Source organism: Sycon ciliatum, chromosome 3 (genome assembly GCF_964019385.1).
Source record: "Sycon ciliatum chromosome 3, ocSycCili1.1, whole genome shotgun sequence".
Classification (NCBI taxonomy): domain Eukaryota; kingdom Metazoa; phylum Porifera; class Calcarea; order Leucosolenida; family Sycettidae; genus Sycon; species Sycon ciliatum.
In genome coordinates this window covers 46,658,210-46,683,367 of record NC_088645.1, presented here as the reverse complement: position 1 = coordinate 46,683,367, position 25,158 = coordinate 46,658,210, and the positions used below count along the sequence as shown (strand labels likewise).

Below are 25,158 nucleotides of genomic sequence, written 5' to 3'. Positions count from 1 at the left end.
GTTTAGGACTGACGACTTCGGAGTCAAGGTGCCACACGCTACAGCCCACAACCGTGAAGCGATGCGGGCATTTGAGCTGCTGCAGGCAACAACTCAGCGGTTTGACAAGACCATGTGGGAGACGGGGCTCCTGTGGCGCGAGGACAACCCAGTGCTGCGGCGTAGCCATGGCAATGCGTTCAATCGACTCCGCAGCCTGGAGCGCAAGCTTGACCGCAACCCATCACTGCTAGCAAACTACAACGAGAAGATTGCTGAGTATGTCGACAAGCGCTTCGCGGAGATCCTATCTCCTCATCAGCCAGCGATCAACTCCAACACCACCTGGTATCTCCCGCACTTTGGGGTCAACAACCCCTAGAAGCCGGAAAAACTACGGTTGGTTTTCGATGCTGCATTGAAAACCAAGGGAAATAGCCTGATTGACACCCTGCTCTCTGGCCCTGACCTATTGCAACCGCTGTCAGCCATACTGTTCGGTTTCCGCGTGGAGGCTTTCGCATTTGGTGGAGACATACAAGAGATGTTTCACCAAGTGTTCATTAGGCCACAAGAGCGATGCACTTAACAATTCCTGTGGCGTGGGTAGGACCGCAGCAAACCGACTGTCTGCCGGATGGGGGTAATCACATTTTCACCTACATCGCCGCAGTTCGTGAAGAACACCAATGCTGCCGAGCATCGCGACAAGCTGCGTGTAGTACAGGGCATTGTCGAGCATCAGTATGTCGATGACTACTTTGACAGCTGTGCTGAGACCAAAGAAGCAGTCAAGATCGTCGCAGATGTGATTGACATCCACAGACAAGGTGGCTTCCATATCATGAACTGCAGGCTCCTGGGTAACCTCCCTCTCATACTCCCTGCTATCATTCTCATCATATTCATGTACGATTTTCAATTCTCATGCCTTGCGTTAGTGTCTTCTCCGCATTCCTTGTTCGATTCTCACTTACAAATAATTCCGTTGCGCGCCGTGTGCGTGTCGACAACAGTAGATAACTGGAAACCGCTGAAAAATCGGAGTTAGGGCTGTCAGTGGCCTGATATTCGCGTCTAGATTGTCAGTAGCGTTGTTTTTCTGGATTCAAGGCTATTATATCCTGTTAGTGGTCACCTTCAACCTGACGGCATAGGCGCGAATGGCAATGCGTTCAGAGAACTGCTCACCAGGCATTGGCTATCTAGAAAGCCAGGTACCCCGTCCTGAGTTTGTTATGCGGTATGCTGGGATACCCTCAAGTTGGGCATCTCAATGCTTGGGCAATGGTGAACTGGCTCCAAAAGGAGCCTGTAGATTGCAGCCGTCGGCAGGTCAGGTACAATCAATTTGAACAAAATTTCGCAATTCCAAAAACAGCCATTATTGTAAAGACCCCCAAAACAGATACTTGGCAAGGCCTGACAATGCTTTATTCATCTCAGTCATTATTGGTCACTTGTTGGTCTGGCAACTAGTGACAGGTTGGTTCGGTGAAGGTCAGCGGCTCCTCGACCTGACAATTTTTTCAATAGTGGTTCATGTCAATCTCAAAAGTGTCTATAAAAAAACTTAAATATTTTTATTTCAGCCAACTTTGAAAACTCACGAGTGCATGGTGTAGCACGTAGTGTTGTCCAGTTTCCATAGATGTTCAGGTCAAAATACGGCTGGCACTGTATAACAATATTCCCACCGTCCATTGTGGCATTGATTATCGAATATGCTCCATCAAGTGGATTTGATGGTTCATTGAATTCACCTAAAATGAATGCAAGAGATTAATAAATAGTTGAAAAAGTTTAAAACGTTTTCGCTAGGACAATGAAGATGAATCAGGCAGGCATAGTGGGATGGTCTAAGACCATGATTGAGAAACAGAGGGTACCAGGTTCAAGTCGTGCTTGGAAGCGGAAGGAATTGTTCCAGCCGTGCTGCGACCCACAGTTAATTGGGAACTCGTGGCCTGGCACGAGGGTAACATGGATGCAGCTAATGGGATTTCGGTCTTTGACCACTTGGTGGTGAGTCTGATCTACTCACCTCCCACCGTTTAGGCGCTGCATCTGCGCCTTTGATCCTAGAGGGTGGTGGCGTTCCCACGGCGGATGCGGAAAACTCGGCTTTCAGCCGAGTCTCACGCGAACCGTGAAATTTATTTATTTAATGAAGATAATGAATTCAGCAACTCGGTTGGTTTAATGACAAGCCGCTTCTCCCGTTTGCCTTTAACACTATTTTGGTACATTATTTCCAAAACCATACATTTTCTCCTCTTGTATGTCTTCCCTGTTTGGTTCGCCATTAACATAAGTCGATTTGAGAAGATAGAAGTACTTCACCGCAGAATTCTTCGTAAAGTATTTCATCAAGACCGTTACGTACAAAACTTAGACTTGCATGCAGCCGCAACTACAACTTTACAAAACTATTTTGATACTTCTAAGAGCATGTCCGAGAATACCAAAGTACAAGTGCAAGTCGATCTCTCCGATTTCGCCCAAACTTTACAGGTATATGTTCCTTTAGGGGTGTCCATTGGTTGTGCAACGCCCTTGAAAAAGTCTCTGAAGGGAACCTTGAAACTTGCATACCCTTAAAAATGGCAGTTTAAAGACCATGACCAACATCAGACTGCAGCATCACAAGACAATCTTGGCAGCAGCAATGGTCAACATTCCACCACAGTTAGGACCAATGATACAGAATGATGACAGCACTGTGTGACCCTAAGTGTAACCTACTTCGAACTAATGCATTCGGCCTGATGTGTAAGCTTGGTGAATTCCAGCACGTAGTCACCACACATCTCCCAGACATTGTCGATGTAAGGGAGACGACGTTTACCGTTGAGAAATGTACGAATGTGGATGCCACTCTGCCAGGTTACCAACCGCCCATCCTTCGTGACCGTAAATCTTCAGTGCAGGACGCACTCAGATTTCAAACGTTCAACATGGCTTTCCTTGGCCTGGGTGGCTCCGTTGACACCAACTGTGAACTGTCATCAGCAATGACATCCAGGATGGCTTTACTACTTCAGTCATTGCGCTTGGCCTGCTGGAGCTTGGAGCCTTTACCTGTTGCAGGTTGTGAAGCTTCCTGATCGCTGCTTTCAGTGTCGTCAGTGTCACTGACACTATGGTTTTCAGTTGTAGAACTCGTACTGGGGTCATTGGTGCCCGTAGCTGCATGTCTACGGGATGACTTGCTCGTCCGCTGGCACTGGGCCTGGCGAGAAGCACTCGCCGAAACAATACCGGTTTTCTTCAGGGAAACAACATCCTCACTGAGCACATTCACTTGCTTATTCAACAGATTGATCTGGTTCAGCAGGCGGGTCTCCAGATCGGCCGACTGTGACACGAGGGAGGACAGTGTTGTGACTAGTTCTACGACAGAAGTCTGAATTCCTGGGAGGGAACTCAACTTTTTGATCTCCGACTTGGTCATCCCGCGAATGGCGGTTCATTGGGGAATGATTATACGGAACCTGAACTTAAGTCCCATTTTGAATGACCCTTTTCACACTGTCACTTCACCGGTGATACACAAGTCGTAGAACACTTCTCGGTGAGACCTTCGACCGCAAACTGCTGTTCCGCAAGCATCTTCACCCGGTTTCAGTCAGATCAAATCCAGCCAGCGCCCTGGCTTCTTCAGGAAGGTATGCCCAGTACTCAACCCCAACGGCCACCTCAGCATATACAACGGCTTCATCCTCCCCACCTTGCCAAGCTTGACTGCATCCAGCAACGGTGTATGCGCAGCAATGACGCTCGGACCATGCTCCCAAGCTTATCAGTCCTTCGGCAAGTCTCTGGAGTGTGCTGTTCAAGCTGCACTATATTTCAAGTCCGGCCCAGCTGACAGACATGCTGCCACCTGCTGCCACTGAGCCCGCCCGCCCCAGAAACCCGCCACCAACATCAAGTGAGACACTCCCTGCCTTCCAGTTGTCAAACCCCCCTCCCCGCAACAAGTCCTGACATCCTACACTGATCCTTCCCGGTCAGCCTAATAACAACATGGAATCTGCCATCCTAAACGCTCCCCCCCCCCCCCGCCCATGCAAGTCAGTGCTGCAACGCTTCACAGTAGCAGTGTACAGGTACCTCCTCGAGCAAACATGCGTGACTGCTGTCGACGTTTACACCACAGACTAGCATACTAGCTGATGGCCTAACTCTTTCTTCTTTCTTTCTCTTTTTAACCCCCCCCCCCCGTGCGCGTTACCGAGACCTCTGGTCAGAGGACTCCATAACGCCTCACCTACACAGCTGAGCTAGTGGATACTAGTAGTCAGCCCCGACTCAATAGTTGTTTGTTCTCTCAACCCTCAACATTTGTGTTTATATCGTTTCTTCGTTCTCCCTGCATGCAACTTGTTGTCTTTCTTGTTATAATTTTTTGTCTCGAGCCGGGTTTGTGTTCTTTGAAAAAATAAAAAAATGCACTTGAACATAGCCGTGTGTGGTTGGTATGCCATATTAATAGGTAAGCGGTTCTCTAGATACGGCATGAACGGGACTCTTCACATATTCCGAGGAGCGATTAGCAATAACCTTCTGGACAACGGTAAGATCATACTCAGCCTCGACGCTCCTCAGAAAGCAGGTGGGATTACCAAAGACTGGTATGCCATGCTTCTGAATTGCACAAGCCGCGAGGAGTGCAGTTCAAGAGGCGCAAAGTGAAGAGCCCGTCTGTGGATCACATCTGGAGTGCTGATCTAGTTGACAAATGGTTGTGGAACTTGACTACTTTTCCACTATTATCCACTTACCACCAGTTGCCAGTTATGATTGCCAGTTATGATTGCCAGTTATGATTGCCAGTTAGTTGTAGAACGTGAGTACAGTCGGTCAGTGTCATTCAATGTTATCGCATGAGCTGATTGTTTAGTAACCGGTGGTGCTAGTGTATAATAGAGCGTAACTTATAGCTCTTTGGTCCTCTTTCTTCTTATCTCTATATTTCTTGTTTATTGCTTGTCTTCATTCATAATTTTATCAATAAAATTCACCACCCTTTTCTAGTAGCCTGACCCCAAACATGGTGAGAAGGCATCGGTACCTGTTCATGTGGTGAAGTAAAGTAAAATGCCACAGTCATAGCACCGGTAGTTAGCTTCTTTTACTATCAGCGGACATCCCATTCAGTATCTTGAATTAATGACTTTTAGTCTAAATTATCCATGTCTGGTACTTTCCCTCAAATTAAACTCACTATTTATTCGGGATTCAGGTGAGTAGTCCATGGTGCAGGTTCCATTTCCGCAGTCTTCTACTGTGTTTTGGCAGTCTTCAGCTATGTAACAGTAGGATTGATTCAGGCTTAATTCGTCCTCACAAGTGCAAATGTAAGTAGAGCCTGCTTTTTGGCATTGTGTGTATCCAAAACAAATTGGAAATTGTCCATTTGCCAGGCATATGTATCCAGGTGATGAACAGCTCGGCGCAATAACTGCTACGGACTCATTACAACGGCAGTAGTAGTCAGCGCGTCCGTTATTGTTGAACTTCTGAAAATGTCCAGGTGCACAGGACTTTGACACTGGATAGCATAAGACATGAATATACGAGATTACATATGACACTACACTGTCAAGACATAACTGCCTGACACTTAGAAGCAGAACATCCTTCAGGCTGATGAACATTTTGAAAGTTTTCATTAGTACGAAATACACTTTCATGCCTGATCATCAAACCATGGACAATGGATTAAATAGAAATGTTGTTTTGCCCTTCCTCCTTGCACTGGTTCTATCACCTCTCTACTTTATTTAATCCATTGTCTATGTTCATTTGATTTTGCCTGTATTCCACCTGAGGATAAGGCATGAAAGTATACTAGTGAAAACTTTCAAAAATGTTCAAGAGCCTGAAGTGTGTCCTACTTCTAAGTATTAAAAAGAGAAAAGACTAATAAGTTACTAGTCATGAATAACAGTTAAAGATAACTTATACTTTTCTAGGCACTCGCAGACTCCATTGAATGGTTTTTCATCCTGAAGATGGGCCATGCCGGAAAATTTGGTGCATTCCATTTATATCTAATAGTAATTTTTTGGAAGTGAAGTGGACTTATGCAGCGAAGAGACCGTAGTTGGAGAGTTTGAAGTGAGGTACCCTGTAAGATAACTTATACAGTAAAAAATCAAAAACCAAAAGCCCTAACAAGGATATTGAGACATTCGACAACTGGACACCTAGCTCCAAAACATCTACGAAGCGCAAACCAAAAACCGTCCAACTTGGAAGGCTGAGGTGGAGAAAGTTCCAATTAGGCGTTGTTTTCCCGCTACTTGACTGTAAAAGATGCCGTTACCTTGGTGGACTGTTAGTCATAACTAGTCACGTATTGGTCCTTTTCTCGTCTTTACCTATTGTGTTGGTTCACCATCCGCGTTTAAATAGACACACCTGATCAGCCGTCACCAGCAATATGGCAGGACGTACGTCATGGGAAACTACTAGTTATTGTTCGTAACTTGTCTTTCATAGTTACATCAACATCGCGTTTAGTAGAATACTGTGGTGACTTTCTGTTTGTGGCAGTTCGTTTTCGTAATTCGATGATACCATTTTGATTTGGTCTTTATTTTATTTATTTATTTATTTCACTCAACTCGTGGTTCATGACCAATTGGCACGCAAAGTGCGAGAGAGGGGTGATAGCCAACCAAGGCAAGAAAAGAAAAGAAACGAATATAGAAAAAGAGAAGAAAGAAGGATAGACAAGAATCCAGCAATGAGATCCTATCGTACTACATTATGCGATCGGAGTGCATTTTTAAAGCTGGAAAGACATTTTGATGTCTTAACATGCTGGGAAAGTTGCAGCCAAAGGCTGTAGGACAAAAACAGAGGAGATTTGGTAAATGCGGCTGAATTAGCATGGGGAAGTGAGAGACTATTACGAGTGGACCGGGACAGAGAAAACCAATTGAATACGGAGAGATGAATGGGAGTTTTATCTAGGCGAATTCTGTGGATCAAAACGCAAAGCTGCTGTTTGCGATTATCTTGCAGTGGCTGAGCATTGCTGATACAATAGAGCTCAAGACTAGGAAATAAACGCTGCTTGTTAAACAATATTTTAAGAAGAGATTTATGTTGGATTTCAAGTTTGTTCACAAGATGTTGACTTAGACTACACCAAGACTGACATGCATACTGGAAAATAGGTAATAGATACGAGCGATAAAACATAGAACGGCATGTATTTCGCAAATGAGAACGATGAGGATATAGTATGCCGAGAACACTACTAGTTTTCTTGCAAATATAGTCTGCATGAGGAGCCCATGTTAGACAGTCGTCAATAATTATACCAAGGTGCTTATGTTCATGGACAATTTCTATGGTCTTTCGATTCAGGTTTCGCAATTCGTCATGGAAATGTCCTTGGCAACTACGAATACGGGAGGTAGCTTGGCGTACGGGTGTTTATATGCACACTTGCTAGGATCATGGAATCAAGGGATAACATGTGTACCTGGTAAACCAAATGTGTACAGGTCCTGTCTCGTTAGTATATTTTGTATCTTCAACACAAGCATCTGCATGCCGCACTCACGTAACGAACAACCAGTTTGGGGAGTAGGAGGGTTTGTCAATTGCTTTGCCAGGCTCGGAGTGAGTGAGTGAGGAGTGAGTGACAGCTTAGAGCTGTGCCAATGTTTGTGTTGAAGTCTCCAATGCGCTGAAAAAAATGAATAATGGAAGGTCCCCTGGCCCAGATGGAGTCCCAGGCGAACTCTTGAAATATGGAAGAGAAAACCTAGCACCTCACATTGCCTGTCTGTTCAACAGCATGTTCACAACTCACCAGCACCTTGACATGGGATGCGGCACACTGGTACCGTTGCAGAAACCAGGAACCGCCTGGAAATCTGCGCCCTATTGTCCTTCTTACATCAATACGCAAAACATTCTCCATCATTACATTGCGAAGAATATCGTCGAAAGTCGGTGAGTACTTGTCTCCGACGCAGAGTGGTTTCAGAGCAGGCCGATCTGCAGCGGACCTTGTATGGAGTCACACATGGTTTGCGGCAACATGTCAGCATTATCGGCGGGAAATGACCATTCTTGGAATCGACATGTCCAAAGCATTCGACTGTATACGTCGTGACAAACTGTTGACAGTTCTCGAGTCTTTCCTGACGGAGGATGATGTTTGGCTGGTTAGAGTGCTGTTGACCAACACAACTCTGCAGGTACGCATCGGTAGGGCAGTATCAGAGTCCCTTGAAACTACAATTGGCGCCCCGCAGGTTGATTCTCTCTCCCCGGTGTTGTTTGTTATATACTTAGAGGCAGCACTGAGAGATCTGAGGAGCACGAAACAGACCGCCAATGGATCAAAGCATCAACATTCCATTTGAGCTGGTCTACGCAGATGACACCGATTTCATAAGCTTTAGTCGTCAATGGCTCACAAATCTCGAACCGGTCATAGACCACACTCTCGGGTCAACAACACCAAAACTGAGTGGACAGAGCTGGGTTGATCTGTAGGCAGAATTGACGAGCGTTGGAGGACATCCCGAAAGCTGGGCTCACTCCTGGACGACATTGAGGATGTGACACGTCGCAGGCAATTGGCCGAGGCTGCCTTCCGATCCTTGTGGTCTCTTTGGAAGCGCCGAGGACTGATCCGAGAGCCTCTGCATATGAGGTTGTACTGCGCCTTTATCATGCCAATACTTCTCTATAATTCAGGCACCTGGGGCCTGACAGTTGCTAGCGAACGCTCCCTGAGCGCTTTCCATAGAAGGTAGCTAAGGTCACTTCTCGGCATCACATGGCCACAGAAGATTAGTAATTTGGCGTTGTACGCCCCATGTGGAGTGGAGGCAGTGTCGGACTTGATCCGAAATTCAAGCTGGAGTCTATTCGGGCATGTGCTTTGCCTGGGTAAGGACACGCTAGCACGATTGAGCATGGGGCAATACTTTCATGCGCCCGAGGGGAGGTACCGTGGCGTGGGAGGCCGAGGGTGACACTACCAATAAAGCTCCACACCGATCTGTCCCAGTCGAACAATGGGCACCTGCGGAGTGTTGAGGACTTGCGCGGTGTGGAGCAGATTGCTGGGGACCGTCCAGCATGGGACGCGCTAGTGAAGAGTGTTTGTGCATACCCTCGTCACGAGTAGAAACAGCCATGGCATCCTTATAAACTCATAACAACCATTCTATAATAATATTACTATTTGACTCTTTTAATAATTATCTGGCAAATCAACCTCATACGTATAATTATTTGGCCACCCATTGACCATGATGCTACATGAGGAGACAATAGTGATGACATTGTTCCAATGAGACCAGTTTTATGACGCTCCATGTTACTGAAGGACTAACTTCGATCATTGGTTTTGTGGTGCTCCATTCTCTAGGAGCTGTCTACATCTGCTTTGTTTCAATGTCCAGCATAAGCGAACGTGTGGATCAAACATAACTGTTTGGTTGACGCTGCAACGGGAATGCGTATAATAATAATAATTATAATAATTAGTGCAATTAGGAGTATAATCGATGCAGACATGGCCAGACAACAACGAGTTCATGGAATTTTTAAGGATTTTTATGTTATTCAAAATCGATTTTCGTGTTCCGCTCATCAGTGAATAGTATCGGAACTGAGGGTACTGTGTACACAAATAGAACATTTTATAACAGCATAATTAAGTAATAAAAAGTGTGAACAACAAAGGAAGTGCTACAGCATTACATAATAGGTGTCAAACATAGTGCTAACGTATATAACTGAGTAATAATAATAATACGAAGTAGTGGTTGCGACTTCGGCGATGACTTGTAAGAAAGGGTTTGCTCCCCACACCGGAGCTCGCGCTATTCCGCCGACTTTACTTGACACTTGACTGACTCACGACTGCCATCCAGAGCACACGAGAAGTCCATCGAACCTTCGACTCGGCAAACCTACAAGAAAGCACCACTCCCTGCTCAATACACAGTGTTTCGGGGAATTCACCCCTCATCAGTTGAGCTTGAGTAGGCTGAGGAAGATTGTGCCTGAAGAGCACCACTTATATAGTACTCTCCAGGCACAAACATCACCAGGGATACAAACTTACAGAGACGCTCCGTTTCCAGCGCGACAAACACCTCGTGAACACCAGATAGCAGCGTGAGTCAGTGTCGCTCCTGGACGGAGAGACAGACGTCGAGGACCCTCGGTCATTCGCAACGCTGTCACCTCCAAACCAACTAGTCGCAAGCCCGCGCTGGGCACAACAGTACGAAGTAGTGGTTGCGACTTCGGCGATGACTTGTAAGAAAGGGTTTGCTCCCCACACCGGAGCTCGCGCTATTCCGCCGACTTTACTTGACACTTGACTGACTCACGACTGCCATCCAGAGCACACGAGAAGTCCATCGAACCTTCGACTCGGCAAACCTACAAGAAATCACCACTCCCTGCTCAATACACAGTGTTTCGGGGAATTCACCCCTCATCAGTTGAGCTTGAGTAGGCTGAGGAAGATTGTGCCTGAAGAGCACCACTTCTATAGTACTCTCCAGGCACAAACATCACCAGGGATACAAACTTACAGAGACGCTCCGTTTCCAGCGCGACAAACACCTCGTGAACACCAGATAGAGTGTCGCTCCTGGACGGTGAGACAGACGTCGAGGACCCTCGGTCATTCGCAACGCTGTCACCTCCAAACCAACTAGTCGCAAGCCCGCGCTGGGCACAACAGTACAAACTTACAGAGACGCTCCGTTTCCAGCGCGACAAACACCTCGTGAACACCAGATAGAGTGTCGCTCCTGGACGGTGAGACAGACGTCGAGGACCCTCGGTCATTCGCAACGCTGTCACCTCCAAACCAACTAGTCGCAAGCCCGCGCTGGGCACAACAGTACAAACTTACAGAGACGCTCCGTTTCCAGCGCGAAGTCATCGCCGAAGTCGCAACCACTACTTCGTACTGTTGTGCCCAGCGCGGGCTTGCGACTAGTTGGTTTGGAGGTGACAGCGTTGCGAATGACCGAGGGTCCTCGACGTCTGTCTCACCGTCCAGGAGCGACACTGACTCACGCTGCTATCTGGTGTTCACGAGGTGTTTGTCGCGCTGGAAACGGAGCGTCTCTGCAAGTTTGTATCCCTGGTGATGTTTGTGCCTGGAGAGTACTATATAAGTGGTGCTCTTCAGGCACAATCTTCCTCAGCCTACTCAAGCTCAACTGATGAGGGGTGAATTCCCCGAAACACTGTGTATTGAGCAGGGAGTGGTGCTTTCTTGTAGGTTTGCCGAGTCGAAGGTTCGATGGACTTCTCGTGTGCTCTGGATGGCAGTCGTGAGTCAGTCAAGTGTCAAGTAAAGTCGGCGGAATAGCGCGAGCTCCGGTGTGGGGAGCAAACCCTTTCTTAATAATAATAATAATAATAATAATAATACTTTAAAAACGAAAGTAAGTAGCTACAATTGTTTGGTGTTACTCCTCGTCGAGGTGGTAACAATGTAACTTAATTTGCTCACTATGTTGTTGTCACTATTATTATTTTCCTTCGAGTTTTGTGTCGTGCTAAACTTGATAATTTTCCACCTTGTCACGAGTGTTGTTATCTAGTTATCTTTACGCTATATAAGTTTTAGTCTTTCCAGCTCGAGCCATTCCCTGTATAATCCTTGATGAGAAGGGACCGAAAACGTTCGGATACTTATGACAAGTGCCTTATTATGACTGGATGTGTGTTTGCGTGGATGTTTGCGACCCATAACTTACCTTCGTTTTAAAGTATTATCCGCCTCCGACCTTTAAAAAAAGAAAATAATAGTAATAATAATAATTTAATTTAAGAAAGGTTTGCTCCCCACACCGGAGCTCGCGCTATTCCGCCGACTTTACTTGACACTTGACTGACTCACGACTGCCATCCAGAGCACACGAGAAGTCCATCGAACCTTCGACTCGGCAAACCTGCAAGAAAGCACCACTCCCTGCTCAATACACAGTGTTTCGGGGAATTCACCCCTCATCAGTTGAGCTTGAGTAGGCTGAGGAAGATTGTGCCTGAAGAGCACCACTTATATAGTGCTCTCCAGGCACAAACATCACCAGGGATACAAACTTACAGAGACGCTCCGCTTCCAGCGCGATAAACACCTCGTGAACACCAGATAGCAGCGTGAGTCAGTGTCGCTCCTGGACGGTGAGACAGACGTCGAGGACCCTCGGTCATTCGCAACGCTGTCACCTCCAAACCAACTAGTCGCAAGCCCGCGCTGGGCACAACAGTACGAAGTAGTGGTTGCGACTTCGACGATGATTTGTAAGAAAGGTTTGCTCCCCACACCGGAGCTCGCGCTATTCCGCCGACTTTACTTGACACTTGACTGACTCACGACTGCCATCCAGAGCACACGAGAAGTCCATCGAACCTTCGACTCGGCAAACCTGCAAGAAAGCACCACTCCCTGCTCAATACACAGTGTTTCGGGGAATTCACCCCTCATCAGTTGAGCTTGAGTAGGCTGAGGAAGATTGTGCCTGAAGAGCACCACTTATATAGTGCTCTCCAGGCACAAACATCACCAGGGATACAAACTTACAGAGACGCTCCGCTTCCAGCGCGATAAACACCTCGTGAACACCAGATAGCAGCGTGAGTCAGTGTCGCTCCTGGACGGTGAGACAGACGTCGAGGACTCTCGGTCATTCGCAACGCTGTCACCTCCAAAACAACTAGTCGCAAGCCCGCGCTGGGCACAACAGTACGAAGTAGTGGTTGCGACTTCGACGATGATTTGTAAGAAAGGTTTGCTCCCCACACCGGAGCTCGCGCTATTCCGCCGACTTTACTTGACACTTGACTGACTCACGACTGCCATCCAGAGCACACGAGAAGTCCATCGAACCTTCGACTCGGCAAACCTGCAAGAAAGCACCACTCCCTGCTCAATACACAGTGTTTCGCTACTTCGTACTGTTGTGCCCAGCGCGGGCTTGCGACTAGTTGGTTTGGAGGTGACAGCGTTGCGAATGACCGAGGGTCCTCGACGTCTGTCTCACCGTCCAGGAGCGACACTGACTCACGCTGCTATCTGGTGTTCACGAGGTGTTTATCGCGCTGGAAGCGGAGCGTCTCTGTAAGTTTGTATCCCTGGTGATGTTTGTGCCTGGAGAGCACTATATAAGTGGTGCTCTTCAGGCACAATCTTCCTCAGCCTACTCAAGCTCAACTGATGAGGGGTGAATTCCCCGAAACACTGTGTATTGAGCAGGGAGTGGTACTTTCTTGCAGGTTTGCCGAGTCGAAGGTTCGATGGACTTCTCGTGTGCTCTGGATGGCAGTCGTGAGTCAGTCAAGTGTCAAGTAAAGTCGGCGGAATAGCGCGAGCTCCGGTGTGGGGAGCAAACCTTTCTTACAAATCATCGTCGAAGTCGCAACCACTACTTAATAATTTAATTTATTTATTTATTTATTTATTCAACATCTCCTGGCCCGTCCGAAGACTGCCAATAAACATGAGAGGTCAGGTGATAGCCAACCACGGCAAGCTAAAAGGGAAAAAAAAGAAAGATGCTGTCAGAGAGGGAAAGGAGATAGGGAGAGAAAAAGAAAGGGAGGCACATTAATAATACATGGGATCACTTCGGATGAGACAGTGTGGAAAGCTGGACTGTGAATTTCCTGATATCCTGGCATGTCTTAATGCTAGTAGGCAGGTTAGACCAAAGGGAGTATGCTGAGAAGAAAGGGGATTTCAAAAACAGAGAGGAACTAGCTCGGGGCAGTGATAAGGCATTGCGTGTTGGTCTAGTGGTAACAAACCAGTTGTACTTGGCAATATGTTTCGGGACTTGGGCTAGGAAGATTTTTTGCACAAGGATACAAAGATGCTGCTGATGTCGGGCAAGAAGAGGGTGCGTGGAAGCAAGTTTGTAAAGACAAAATGAGGCAAATGTTTGGTCTTTTCGAAACAGAATTTTCAGAAGCAAGCGTTGATGTACCTCCAGTCTGTGGAGTAAAGTCTGAGACAACCCGCACCAAGCTATATCGCAATAGTCAAATATAGGCAAAATGTACGACTTAAAGAACAATTTTCTGCAGTTATCATTCAAGTGTTGGCAGTGGGGTTGTAGCATGCCTAAGGACGCACTCGCACGCTTGCACACAGACTGGACTTGTAGAGACCAGGAGAGTTGGCGGTCGAGAATAACGCCCAGGTGCTTGTGCTCGTTAACAACTTTGATAGGTGTACTATTTAGACCAGGAAAATACAGAAGTTGAGTGGGGGGCGAGGGAGAGAAGAACATGGCCTCGGTTTTGGCGAGGTTAGGCTTCAGTTTCCAGGTTTCCATCCATGTTACTGTAGCGTTGACCCCGGACTGCATGGAGGCCGTGAGGTTGTCTGCCGAGCTGTCGGAGCACATCAGAGCAGTGTCGTCAGCAAAAAGACTTACATTTGGTACAAGGGCTGGCAAGTCATTAACGTACAGTAGAAATAGGAGCGGCCCAAGTATGGACCCCTGGGGTACCCCAGACACGACTAGTAATGGGTCTGATAGGGAGGTAGATACTCTGACAGTCTGGTGGCGGCAGGAAAGATAGGATGAGAGCCATTGCAGGGCTGGACCGTGTACCAAGAAGACGGACTCTAGCTTTGCAAGCAGACCACGATGCCAGACGGTGTCGAAAGCTTTCGCTAGGTCAAAGAACACGATGCCAACATGCCGCCTGAGGTTCCGCTGGGTGTAGATGTCTTGTACTAGACGTGTTAGTTGGAAAGTTGTGGAGTCTCCACGGCAGAAACCGGATTGAGATGGTGAAGGCGCTGGGGTGACGTGGCAGTACAGAGAATCAAAGAAAATACGTTCACAGACCTTGGACACAGCGGGAAGGAGAGAGATTGGTCTGTAGTTGCCAGCCTGAGAGCGTTGGCCTTTCTTATAGATCGGGACGATAACAGCAGATTTCTAGACGGACGGAAATACTCCTGTACGATATGACATGTTAAAGAGCAGGCACAAGGGATAGGACAGAGATGGCGCAAGCCATTTGAGAACCTCATTGGGTATGCCATCTTCGCCAGGGGACTTACAATTCTTCAGGAGTTTGAGGTGCTTACAGACGGTAGCAGTCGTGGTAACGACGCGTGTGAGTGGTGCGCTAAGTTCAGGGGCTGGGGACAGCGATGGAATGACCCAATTCGGATCTTCCGGAATGCCGGATGAAACAAACTGCTTGTTCAGTGTGTCTGCAATCGCCTTCACATCGTGCTGGCGGTTGCCATGGGAGTCCGTCAGGTACTGGATTGGCGCGCGGGAGGTCCCGCGGCACTGGTTGCGAATGAATTGGTGGAGTGATGGGCGATCGGGGGAGGAGAGTGTTGCAGAAAGAGAGTTTAGAAAGGAGCGGTGTGAGGTACGAGAAAGGTGCTTGACGAAGTTGCGTTGAACTCGGTAAGCCTCCCGGTTAACCGGCGTTGGGAATTTCTTGTAGATGCTGAAAAGATCACGCTTGCGCTATAATCACTTGCGCTATAATACTCGGATGTTGAGCCATAAATAAATGTAGAAAGGAAAAGGACATAAGGATACGAGTTAAGAGTAACTCTCCATCACTGTAACTGGATACAACAGTCGGAAAGTGCAATAACTCGGCACACAACTGACAAGAGTACTGAAACATTCGACGTCCTGACACCTAGCTTCAACACATCTCCGTAGCGCTAACCGACAGCTTTCCAACTTGGAAGGTTCAAGGTTATGGAAAGACCAAAGAACGCACGTCGTGTGAAACAACTTGTTTTGTAGTCAACTAGTCCATCACAATGTCATGCATGAGGAGTACTGTAGGAGTTTGGCTTTCGGCTTGTACAATTCGTTTTCGCAAAGCTTCCCCTTTCTTCACTTATCTTTGATATTAATTTTATGGATGAAGGCCGCAGACATCACGCAACTACGTTACTTGTTCGACATGTATTTACTGTGTATTTTATAACAAAAAATTATTGAAAACCCATAATCCAAATTCGACAAGGAGACAATAATTAGGACGAGCTGAAGCGACATGTGGACTACTTTATTAACAATATAAGCGATGGAGACGATGCAAGAAACAACCTAAAGGGTAAGGAAAAATACATGTAAGAAGAAAAAGGCAATGGAAAAAAAGATGATTCGAACAAGTGTAGCGGGCCGCAGTCTCTCGGAGGCAAGAACGCACAAAGGTCTCTGTGAACACACTGTAATTGGCAATTGAAATGTACTGGAAACGAAATTAACTATAACTGACTATAAAAGAATCGTTAGCAGCAGCTTTGATACAAAGGCAGACTCCGTACGCTAATGTACGGGGATACAGTACGGGGATATGCTATACTCTAAACACTATACGCTTTGAAATCCCCAGCGTGCCAACGCTACACAAGTTTTCGTACAACACTCTTCAGGAATCACCGTTGTACTAAAGAACAAAATGAGAACAAAGGAAATAATCTAGCAATCAAGATAGGGTGACACGATACAATGACAGCACTGGAATATCGAGGTGCGATTTCTCACAAAAGTGTGCAGAAAACAAGGGTATACAAGTAAGAACTAAGCGTGCAACGCGTAAAACATCGAACGCGTATTCATGAAAGACGAGATTGCCCGGTCCTGCGACACTTTGTCAAAGTCACGTTCGTGGTTTAGGTATTTGTATGATCGTGCACGCTGCTTTCTCTCCTCTCACGACTTCTTGAGATTCTCTATGCTCCTTTCGGAAAATGACCAGAAACAACGTATCCATCTAATCACAAAACATGACAAGACCTACAATTGGCTAAGACAGAAAAGATATGGACATGTCACCATCGATCCTGATACCACCATAATTAACATGACATCACTAGAGTTGACCACTCGTCAGAAAGAGCTCCTCTGTCGTTGAACCGATTTCGGGATTCCACCAAAATCAAACAAGAAGGAAGTCATCATGACTGAGTTTGAGCTCTTTTACCGCACGGTATTACGCTTCAGACCGGTGTCCGAGTCACAACAGTCAATTTGCTCCGCAAAGATCCGGGCAGAGGCCGAGGAACACGCTGACGCATTACCGGATAGAAAAACGTTTTCATTGAAACGCGAACATCTCAAAGCCCTGCATGAGCTACGGAATAACAAAGGCATTATTGTCACGCGCCCTGATAAGGGTCGTGCAACTGTTTTAATGAATAAAACTGACTACATCGAGAAGATGTCCGTTATCATAAATGACACATCAAAGTTCCGTACACTTGGTGCGGTCAAGACCTGTGATCGAACTGAAAAAGTAGAAAAGGATCTTGTAACTTATCTTAAGAAGCTAAAGAATGAAGAACAAATATAATGTTTGTGTATGGCAGCCGGGAAGGACCTGCTGGGGAGGCTGAGTGAGCCCTATGTAGGCAGCCAGGCAGCGCCTCCCTGGGAGGCTGAGTGAGCTCCATGCAGGCAGCTGGGCAGGGCCTGCTGGGGAGGCTGAGTGAGCCCTCTGCAGGCAGCTTGGCAGGGCCTGCTGGGAAGGCTGAGTGAGCCCTGTGCAGGCAGCTGAGCAGGGCCTGCTGGGGAGGCTGAGTGAGCCCTGTGCAGGCAGCTGGGCAGAGCCTGCTGCGGAGGCTGAGAGAGCTCTGTGCAGGCAGCAGGGCAGGGCCTGCTGGGGGGGGGGGGGCTGAGTGAGCTCTATGCAGGCAGCTGGGCAGGGCCTGCTGGGAAGGCTGAGTGAGCCCTATGCAGGCAGCCGGGCAGGGCCTGCTGGGGAGGCTGTTCGAGCCCTATGCAGGCAGCTTGGCAGGGCCTGCTGGGGAGGCTGAGTGAGCCCTGTGCAGGCAGCCGGGTAGGGCCTGCTGGGGAGGCCGAGTAAGCTCTATGCAGGCAGCTGGGCAGGGCCTGGTGCGGAGGCTGAGTGAGCCCTATGCAGGCAGCTGGGCAGGGCCGGCTGGGGAGGCTGAGTGAGCCCTGTGCAGGCAGCCAGGCAGGGCCTGCTGGGGAGGCTGAGTGAGCTCTATGCAGGCAGCCGGGCAGGGCCTGCTGGGAAGGCTGAGTGAGCCCTATGAAGGCAGCTGGGCAGGGCCTGCTGGGGAGGCTGAGTGAGCCCTGTGCAGGCAGCCGGGCAGGGCCTGCTGCGGAGGTTGATTGAGCCCTGTGCAAGCACCCGGGCAGGGCCTGCTGGGGAGGCTGAGTGAGTTCTAGGCAGGCAGCTGGGCAGGGCCGGCTGGGGAGGCTGAGTGAGCCCTGTGCAGGCAGCTGGGCAGGGCCTGCTGCGGAGGTTGAGTGAGCCGTGTGCAGATCTGTATCAAGAACGAGTTCGAAAAAAGCGAATGGCTGCTGCGATTGCGCATCGCATTAGCGGGTAGCAAAGCGGAGAGGATATGTATTGTATGCAATAAATACGAGAAAGCAAAGCGAGAGTTGCTTGCGTCGCTCGGAAAGACGCCTGACAAAGCGTGGAAGACGTTGCTGACAGGCAAGCAGCGGTCCGAGGAGTCTTTTCACCAATATGTTGTCCGTGTATGTCGGGAGGTAGAGGTGTGGGCCACACTCGCTATGACAGAAGATAGCAAAGTGGACACCAAGTATGGCGCCGATATAGGTAAAATGGCCCCTGTACTGCAAGCAATGGCAAGGCAGGTGATCGTGGATCAATGCGGACCTGAGATGAAGACGTAACTGATCGAACGGCAGTGTTACGGAGTGTCTCTGCGTCAGGCACAGGAGCACGGCGCGTCTTACCAGGTCGCGCACGGACAGCAGGGTGATACTGCCAGGAAGCCAGTGGAACGATCCGTGCCAAGGCCCATGGCGTCGGCGCAGTGCATGGCGATATCGGTCGCAGATGCAGGGAAGAAGCTAAAGTCGCTGCCACAGGAAGGGAGAAAGGTTTTATGCAGCGAGAGAGAATCTGCTGGAACTGCCTTAAGTATGGCCATTTGGCCAGGGAATGTCGGTCAGGCTCGAGGTGCACGAAATGCCAGAGGAAGCACCATCTGCTAATACATGATGTGTTGGATAGAGCAGGTTGCAGCCGGGAGAAACCGACTGAGATAGTAACGGAGAAGGTTGGATCGTGCTGTCTACACTCAGCAAGTGTGCGGCTGATGACGGGAGTGGCACGAGTTGAGGGAAGAACTCGAAAGGCGAAGGTTCGCGTGTTCCTGGACTCGGGTGCTGGGGCGTTATTTGTGACTGCGGCGTCGGTGTCAGCAATCGATGCAGAACATGTTGGTGTTGAACATGTAGAGGTGAAGCCTGTTGGCGCGGAACCAACCCAACAGCGCATGGATAAGTACGCCATCACAATACAGGATAGCACTGCTAGCATTTAGTAACGCGCGTTCGTGATACCAACGCTAGAGCTAGATCTGAAGTACGCAAATCCGCAGACCATTGCTCAGTGGCCCTGTTGGGGAGTAGAGCGGAGTGACAAGCCTCAACAAGGGACATCAGACGAAATACACATGCTGATTTGTGCAGACTATAATTATCAAAGAGACACTGCACAGTAAGGAAGAAGTTAATGGCGAGACGGGGTGGAACACAGAGATCGGTAGTGTACTATCTGGTCCAGCGTCTGCACCCAGTCGAATCAGTCAGCCAGTGACCATGTCATGTGTCACAACCCACATCGACAAACGATGGCAGTTGGATGAACCTCCAGAACAACATCAGCCCATGCCATCTTTCCCTCTATGTCGCCAGGGCAGCGGGTACAAAGTGGTTCTCTTGTGGCGAAATGAGCGTCGCCCAACGGATAACTATGCTCAAGCTAGAGTCATTGCAACGCGGCTTCTGGAAAAGCTAAAGCGGAATGGGAAGCGTACGCTCTTTGATGATAAGCTGATCAGGGAGTACCACGAGCTTGGAGCAATTGAGTTAGAGCCATGTGAGAGCGATACCAGGTACTATGTACCCCATCAGGGTGGTTTCCGCGAGAACGCTGCAACCACGAAGTTAAGAGTGGTGTTCAATGCCTCGGCGATGGCTCCAGATGGCAAGTCGTTGAATGACATGGTTAACCCTGGACCGTAGCTATTGCCAAGTCTTGCGGATATGCGAATACAGTGGTCCCTCTATAATCCGGCACCATTTGTGCCACGAAAATCTGCTGGATTAGGGAGGGTGCTGGATTAACAAATCTGATCTACTGCTGCAATGTGCATGAAGAGGACATTTGGCTACTGAAAATTGTGCCGGTTTATCGAGGGTGCTGGATTATAAAGTGCCGGATTAGAGAGGGACGACTGTATACAAGCGCGCTGCAAGCGGACATCCACAAGGCTTTCTTCATGGTCGCCGTTAATCCCGAAGACCGTCCGTACCTGCGTTTCCTGTGGCCCTGTCGAAGCAACAGCGTTGAAATGTTAACCTGGAGGCTAGCGAAACTGCCATTTGGCGGATGGAGAGCATGAGCCTGTATCGCCCCACCCGACCCCAGCAAGACGTTGTACGTTTTGTTGCTCGTGGTGCTGGTGCGCCTAACCGCAGCAGTGGCCAGAGTTTTTCCAGGCCTGTCCGTGGAGTGTGCCATGGATGTGGTGAATGTAATGTTCTGGGACATTATTATTATTACAGTACTGGTCAAACCAAAGCACTAACAAAGACAAAACTAAAGACCAAGAACCAGGAACATAAAGCACAGAGAAAGGGAACAAAACAGATACACAATGTAAATATCGTACAAGATACTATAATAGTACAATACTATAATATAGTATTAACCAGGAGGCCTGCAACATCACATTCCTCCTTTTCTCGAAAGTCTACAACTACAGTCCATAGAAATACTGACCATAGCAAACTTCAACGTAGCATTTCAACAAACTAAATATACCAAAATAGGCTGTCCAAAACGCGACGAATAACCAAAAGCGTTCTATCAATCCATGTCATAAAATATGTAAATATACAGTATATTATAAGCTCATACATTGTTAGCCGAACGACCAGTCAAACACAATTGTCACACCGCCTAGTCAATGCCGAACAGAACAAGGGTCGGACAGGTTCCTTATCATTTCAAGCTTAACCTGTCTGACCTGCGGGGCTCCGCACGATGCTGGGGTGCCTCTTGCACTTCGGGGCTAGGTTCAGCTGGATGCTGCTGCCGGAATGGTTTGGTGAACTGTACGTTCCTCCGCACAAGCTTCCCATCTGGTTCCTGAACCACTACTTGGTCCCCATTCCGACTAACCACCACATGAGGTTGGTGATGGAATGGTGTGTCGACCTTCGACCGTGTCTCCGAACGCTTTAGCAGTTCTGAGTCACCTATTTGCGTTGACTGGCTTGTGGCATGGTTGGCTTCATCTGCAGAGTCACGCATACTCTGCTTACGCTTGCAGTCACGATCTCTGACGGCCTCGTTTGTCGCTGGTTCACCGAGGGCTGGTAACTTGCAGTGCACTTTGCGCCCAAACAATAACTCAGCTGGAGCAACTCCGGTGGTGCTATGTGGCGTTGAGCGGTATGCCATCAAGAATCGTTCAACCTCCCGCTTCCACGTCTTTCCTTCCGCATATGCAGCACGGATCACTTTCATCAGGGATCGATTTTGTCGCTCAACTTCACCGTTAGTTCTCGGCCACAGTGGTGTAGTACGAAGCTGTTGAACACCACACTCATGTAGAAACTTCGCTATGGTCAGTATTTGCCTTGCCCAAGCAAACGGGTCGAAAACTGAGATACTGTTTCACCAGTCCGTTGTGACATCTGACGAAGCTTATACCGTTCGAACCTCTTGTTGGCCACGAACTCAAACGCCTTGTCCAAAGCACTCACAGCTCGCTCGAATAAATTGTCGGTGTCCTCATCTTCTGTTAGCGTTTCGAATTTCTCCTGTACTGGCATACCAGCCAAGTACAGCAACAGACTCCTCTGCTTCTTCGCGGATGTTATGTTCTGCCCATCCACATAGTACTGGAATGATCTCTTCCACCTGCGCCATCTTGCCGAAACTTCATGGGCAGGACCCTCGAGATCGAACGGCTCCAAAGCCGGGCCTACTCCTGTGAGCGCCATTGTCACTGAGGCCTACTCAGGTCATCTTTATGACTATAACTATTAAATCCAGTTCATCTTCGTTGCCAATGTAATGTTCTGGGACATTATTATTATTAGAGTACTGGTCAAACCAAAGCACTAACAAAGACAAAACTAAAGACCAAGAACCAGGAACATAAAGCACAGAGAAAGGGAACAAAACAGATACACATATAAATATCGTACAAGATACTATAACAGTACAATACTATAATATAGTATTAACCAGGAGGCCTGCAACATCACAGTGAAGAGGGCCACTTCTTGCCCACACTCCTCAAAAAACTAGGTTGGACTGGTTACACGGGGCCGCCGTCAGTCGTCCGAGTGGAGCACCTCGAGGAGGCATGTGGTGCTATCTCACCCATTATTGTGCACATTGATGTTTGTCTTTCGTCTTCGTCTTCGTCTCCTGTTGTTGCTCTTGTTGATTCTGGTTCAAGTGTGTCGTTATTGCATATTAAATTGTTGCCTAATTTGACAGAGCGACCTCCGCTAGAGTCTGCTCCGCGGTTGTGTGCAGTCAATGGCGCATAACGTCCTGTCGTTGGATCCATTGATTTGTGTATGTCGCTTGGAAACTTAGCTCTCCAGCACACGGTTGTTGTGTCTCCTGGTATTCACTGCGACATGGTTATTGGTTCCGATTTTCTGTTTCAGCATGGTGGTGTGTTAGATATTGCTCGTGGTGTTGTAATGTTTGGCGATGTGTCTGTTCCGTTGCATTTTTCTGGTTCTGGGTGTCCTCGGTCACGTACGCCCTATGATCGTATTGTTCCGCGTAATACTTCCTCCTCATGTAATACTCAAACTCCCCATTCTGAATCTGATGCATGCTCCCACGATGTACTTGTTTCGTCGTATTCTTCTCGTGTTGCCCTCGACGATGAGTTGTCGGTGCCTGCTGGCCATGTTGTGCTAGTACCATGTGCCTATGTGGATGCTTGTTCGGAAACTCTGGATTGTGTTGCTGATCCACTAGAGTTGTTTGTGGATAAGTTTCCTACGTTGTCGGTGACACCTGCACTTGTAACAGTGGGTCCCGATCACTCACACATTATCATGACAATTGAGAATCATGCTGAGCATAATATTCTTATACATGAAAACAACAATATTGCCGAACTGTCTCCTCTCATTATGGATGATGATGATGAAGATGACGCCGCCGTTTCATCAGTCACCACTGATCACACACCTGAACTCACAGAACAGCGCGAGGCTACCATTCATGAATACGGTAAATCACAACAAAACCTTTCATCCGATACCAAAAGCATGCTCACCACACTCCTTATTGATAATCACGACCTATTTATATTGCATGAAGACGATTATGGCTATTGTGACATATTGCCGCTTAAAATTGATACAAGCACACATACTCCTATTAAGCAAGCAGCTCGACACATTCCATATCACCATCGCGTTGCTCTGCAGACGTTATTGGTTGGTTACTCGAGAAGGGTATAATCCAAGAGTCTATCAGTCCGTGGGCGTCTCCGATCGTGTTGGTTCCTAAGAAGAACGGTTCCTTGCGACTTTGCTTTGACTATCGTAAGTTAAACGGTGAAACGAATCTGGACGCCTATCCGATCCCACGGGTGGAGGACATGGTCGATTCGCTGTGTTGCTGTAAGTGGTTTTCGTCGCTCGATCTTGCGTCTGGGTATTGGCAGATTGCAATAGATCCGGACGACCGAGCGAAGACCGCATTTACAACACCTTTGGGCCTGTATGAGATTACAGTGCTGCCGATGGGGTGCAGGAATGGTCCTGCCACCTTCCAGAGAGCTATGGAAGCTGTTCTTCTTGGGCTTTGTAATGCTGCTGCTCAATCTTTTCGCCGTGTCTTCTTCGATGATGTTTTAAATGCGAACGAAACATTGTCAGGCCAAGTTTTAATTTTGTCGCGAGTCTTTGAGCGTGTGCGTTCAGCAGGCGTGCGTTTCAATTAGGAGAAATGTTCCTTTTTCCGGCCGGATGTCGCGTTCCTTGGGCACCGCGTGTCGGCAGACGGAATTGCCCCCGGTCCGGACAAGGTTTCCGCGATTCTTGGGTGGAAGACGCCGAAGTCCGTCACTGCCGCCAGGCCATTCCTTGGTTTCGCGGGTTATTACCACCGATTCATCCGTGGGTTTGCGCAGCGGTCAGCAACACTGACAGCTCTCACTGGCAAGAATGCGCAATTTGTTTGGACGAAAGCTTGCGACGCTTCCTTCCTCGCCCTCAAGTCTGCGCTATCCAGTGCTCCGATTAGGGGCCGTCCGGGGTTACCGATTGTTTTTACAAAACGAAAAGTTTTAGTATTTTTCAGCCCCCACCCACCCACCCACCTTTACTGCAGGTAAAACGAATTCCAAAAAAATATTGATGTCAATTTTCGACACCCAGAAGTAACTGGGCATTCTCCATCAGCATTCAATAATTATTTTCAAAACGAAACCCCATCAAACCCACCCACCCACAAACAAAAACATTTCGTTTTGAAAATATTATTGGTAACCTTGGACGGCCCCTTATGGCATTCCCGGACTTCGGACAGATAATTCTGCATTAACTGCGTCGCGGGCAAGCAAGGACCCCGTGGTCGGAAAGCTCGATGGATAGATGCTTTGGCCGCATTCGACTTTACTGTTGTTCATCGCCCGGGGTTTCGACACAGGAATTCTGATGCCATGTCCCCTGTTCTGGTGACAGATGTGCCGTCTCCTCCGCCGAATCCGCCGCCTGATGCCCGTGATGTTCCGTTTTCAGCTGCTGCTGAAGTGCCACTTGCTGCTGTTGTTCCTCCGGCTGCTGAGATTGTTCCTCCTGCCGTTTTTGTTTGTCCTCCTGGTGCCTCTGCCGCTGGACCGTCGTCACCTGGTTGTTTCAAGCTTCTGAGTCTTCTTGCTCCGTCTGATCCTATTCTGGCTGAGAGTTTCTCCAGTTATGATGCTGCCAGTGGCAAGTTTGTTCGTCCGCCTGAAGCCGTATCCCGTCCTCCTGACTGTCAACCACCCGCCGTTACTACTTCTCGTTCTGACCCGCTGACGCTACCTGATGATGGTTCGCCACTTCAGCCGCTGTCCTCTGGTCCAGTTAGTACTTCTTCTCCTGTTTCTCCTCGTTCTGGCCGTGT

At 48.3% G+C, this 25,158-nt stretch overlaps 1 protein-coding gene across 1 annotated transcript in view; it reads right to left on the bottom strand.

The window, feature by feature from the left end:
• Positions 1-1,119: 1,119 nt before the first annotated feature.
• Positions 1,120-25,158, bottom strand: part of LOC135813167 (slit homolog 2 protein-like) — a 160,968-nt gene continuing 136,929 nt past the window's right edge. The window contains exons 9-11 of the mRNA XM_065326386.1: positions 5,210-5,536; positions 1,590-1,742; positions 1,120-1,124 (exon numbers count right to left, since the gene is read on the bottom strand). Of these exons, the coding sequence (XP_065182458.1) occupies positions 1,120-1,124; positions 1,590-1,742; positions 5,210-5,536 (485 nt within the window). The remainder of the gene's footprint in view (positions 1,125-1,589; positions 1,743-5,209; positions 5,537-25,158) is intronic.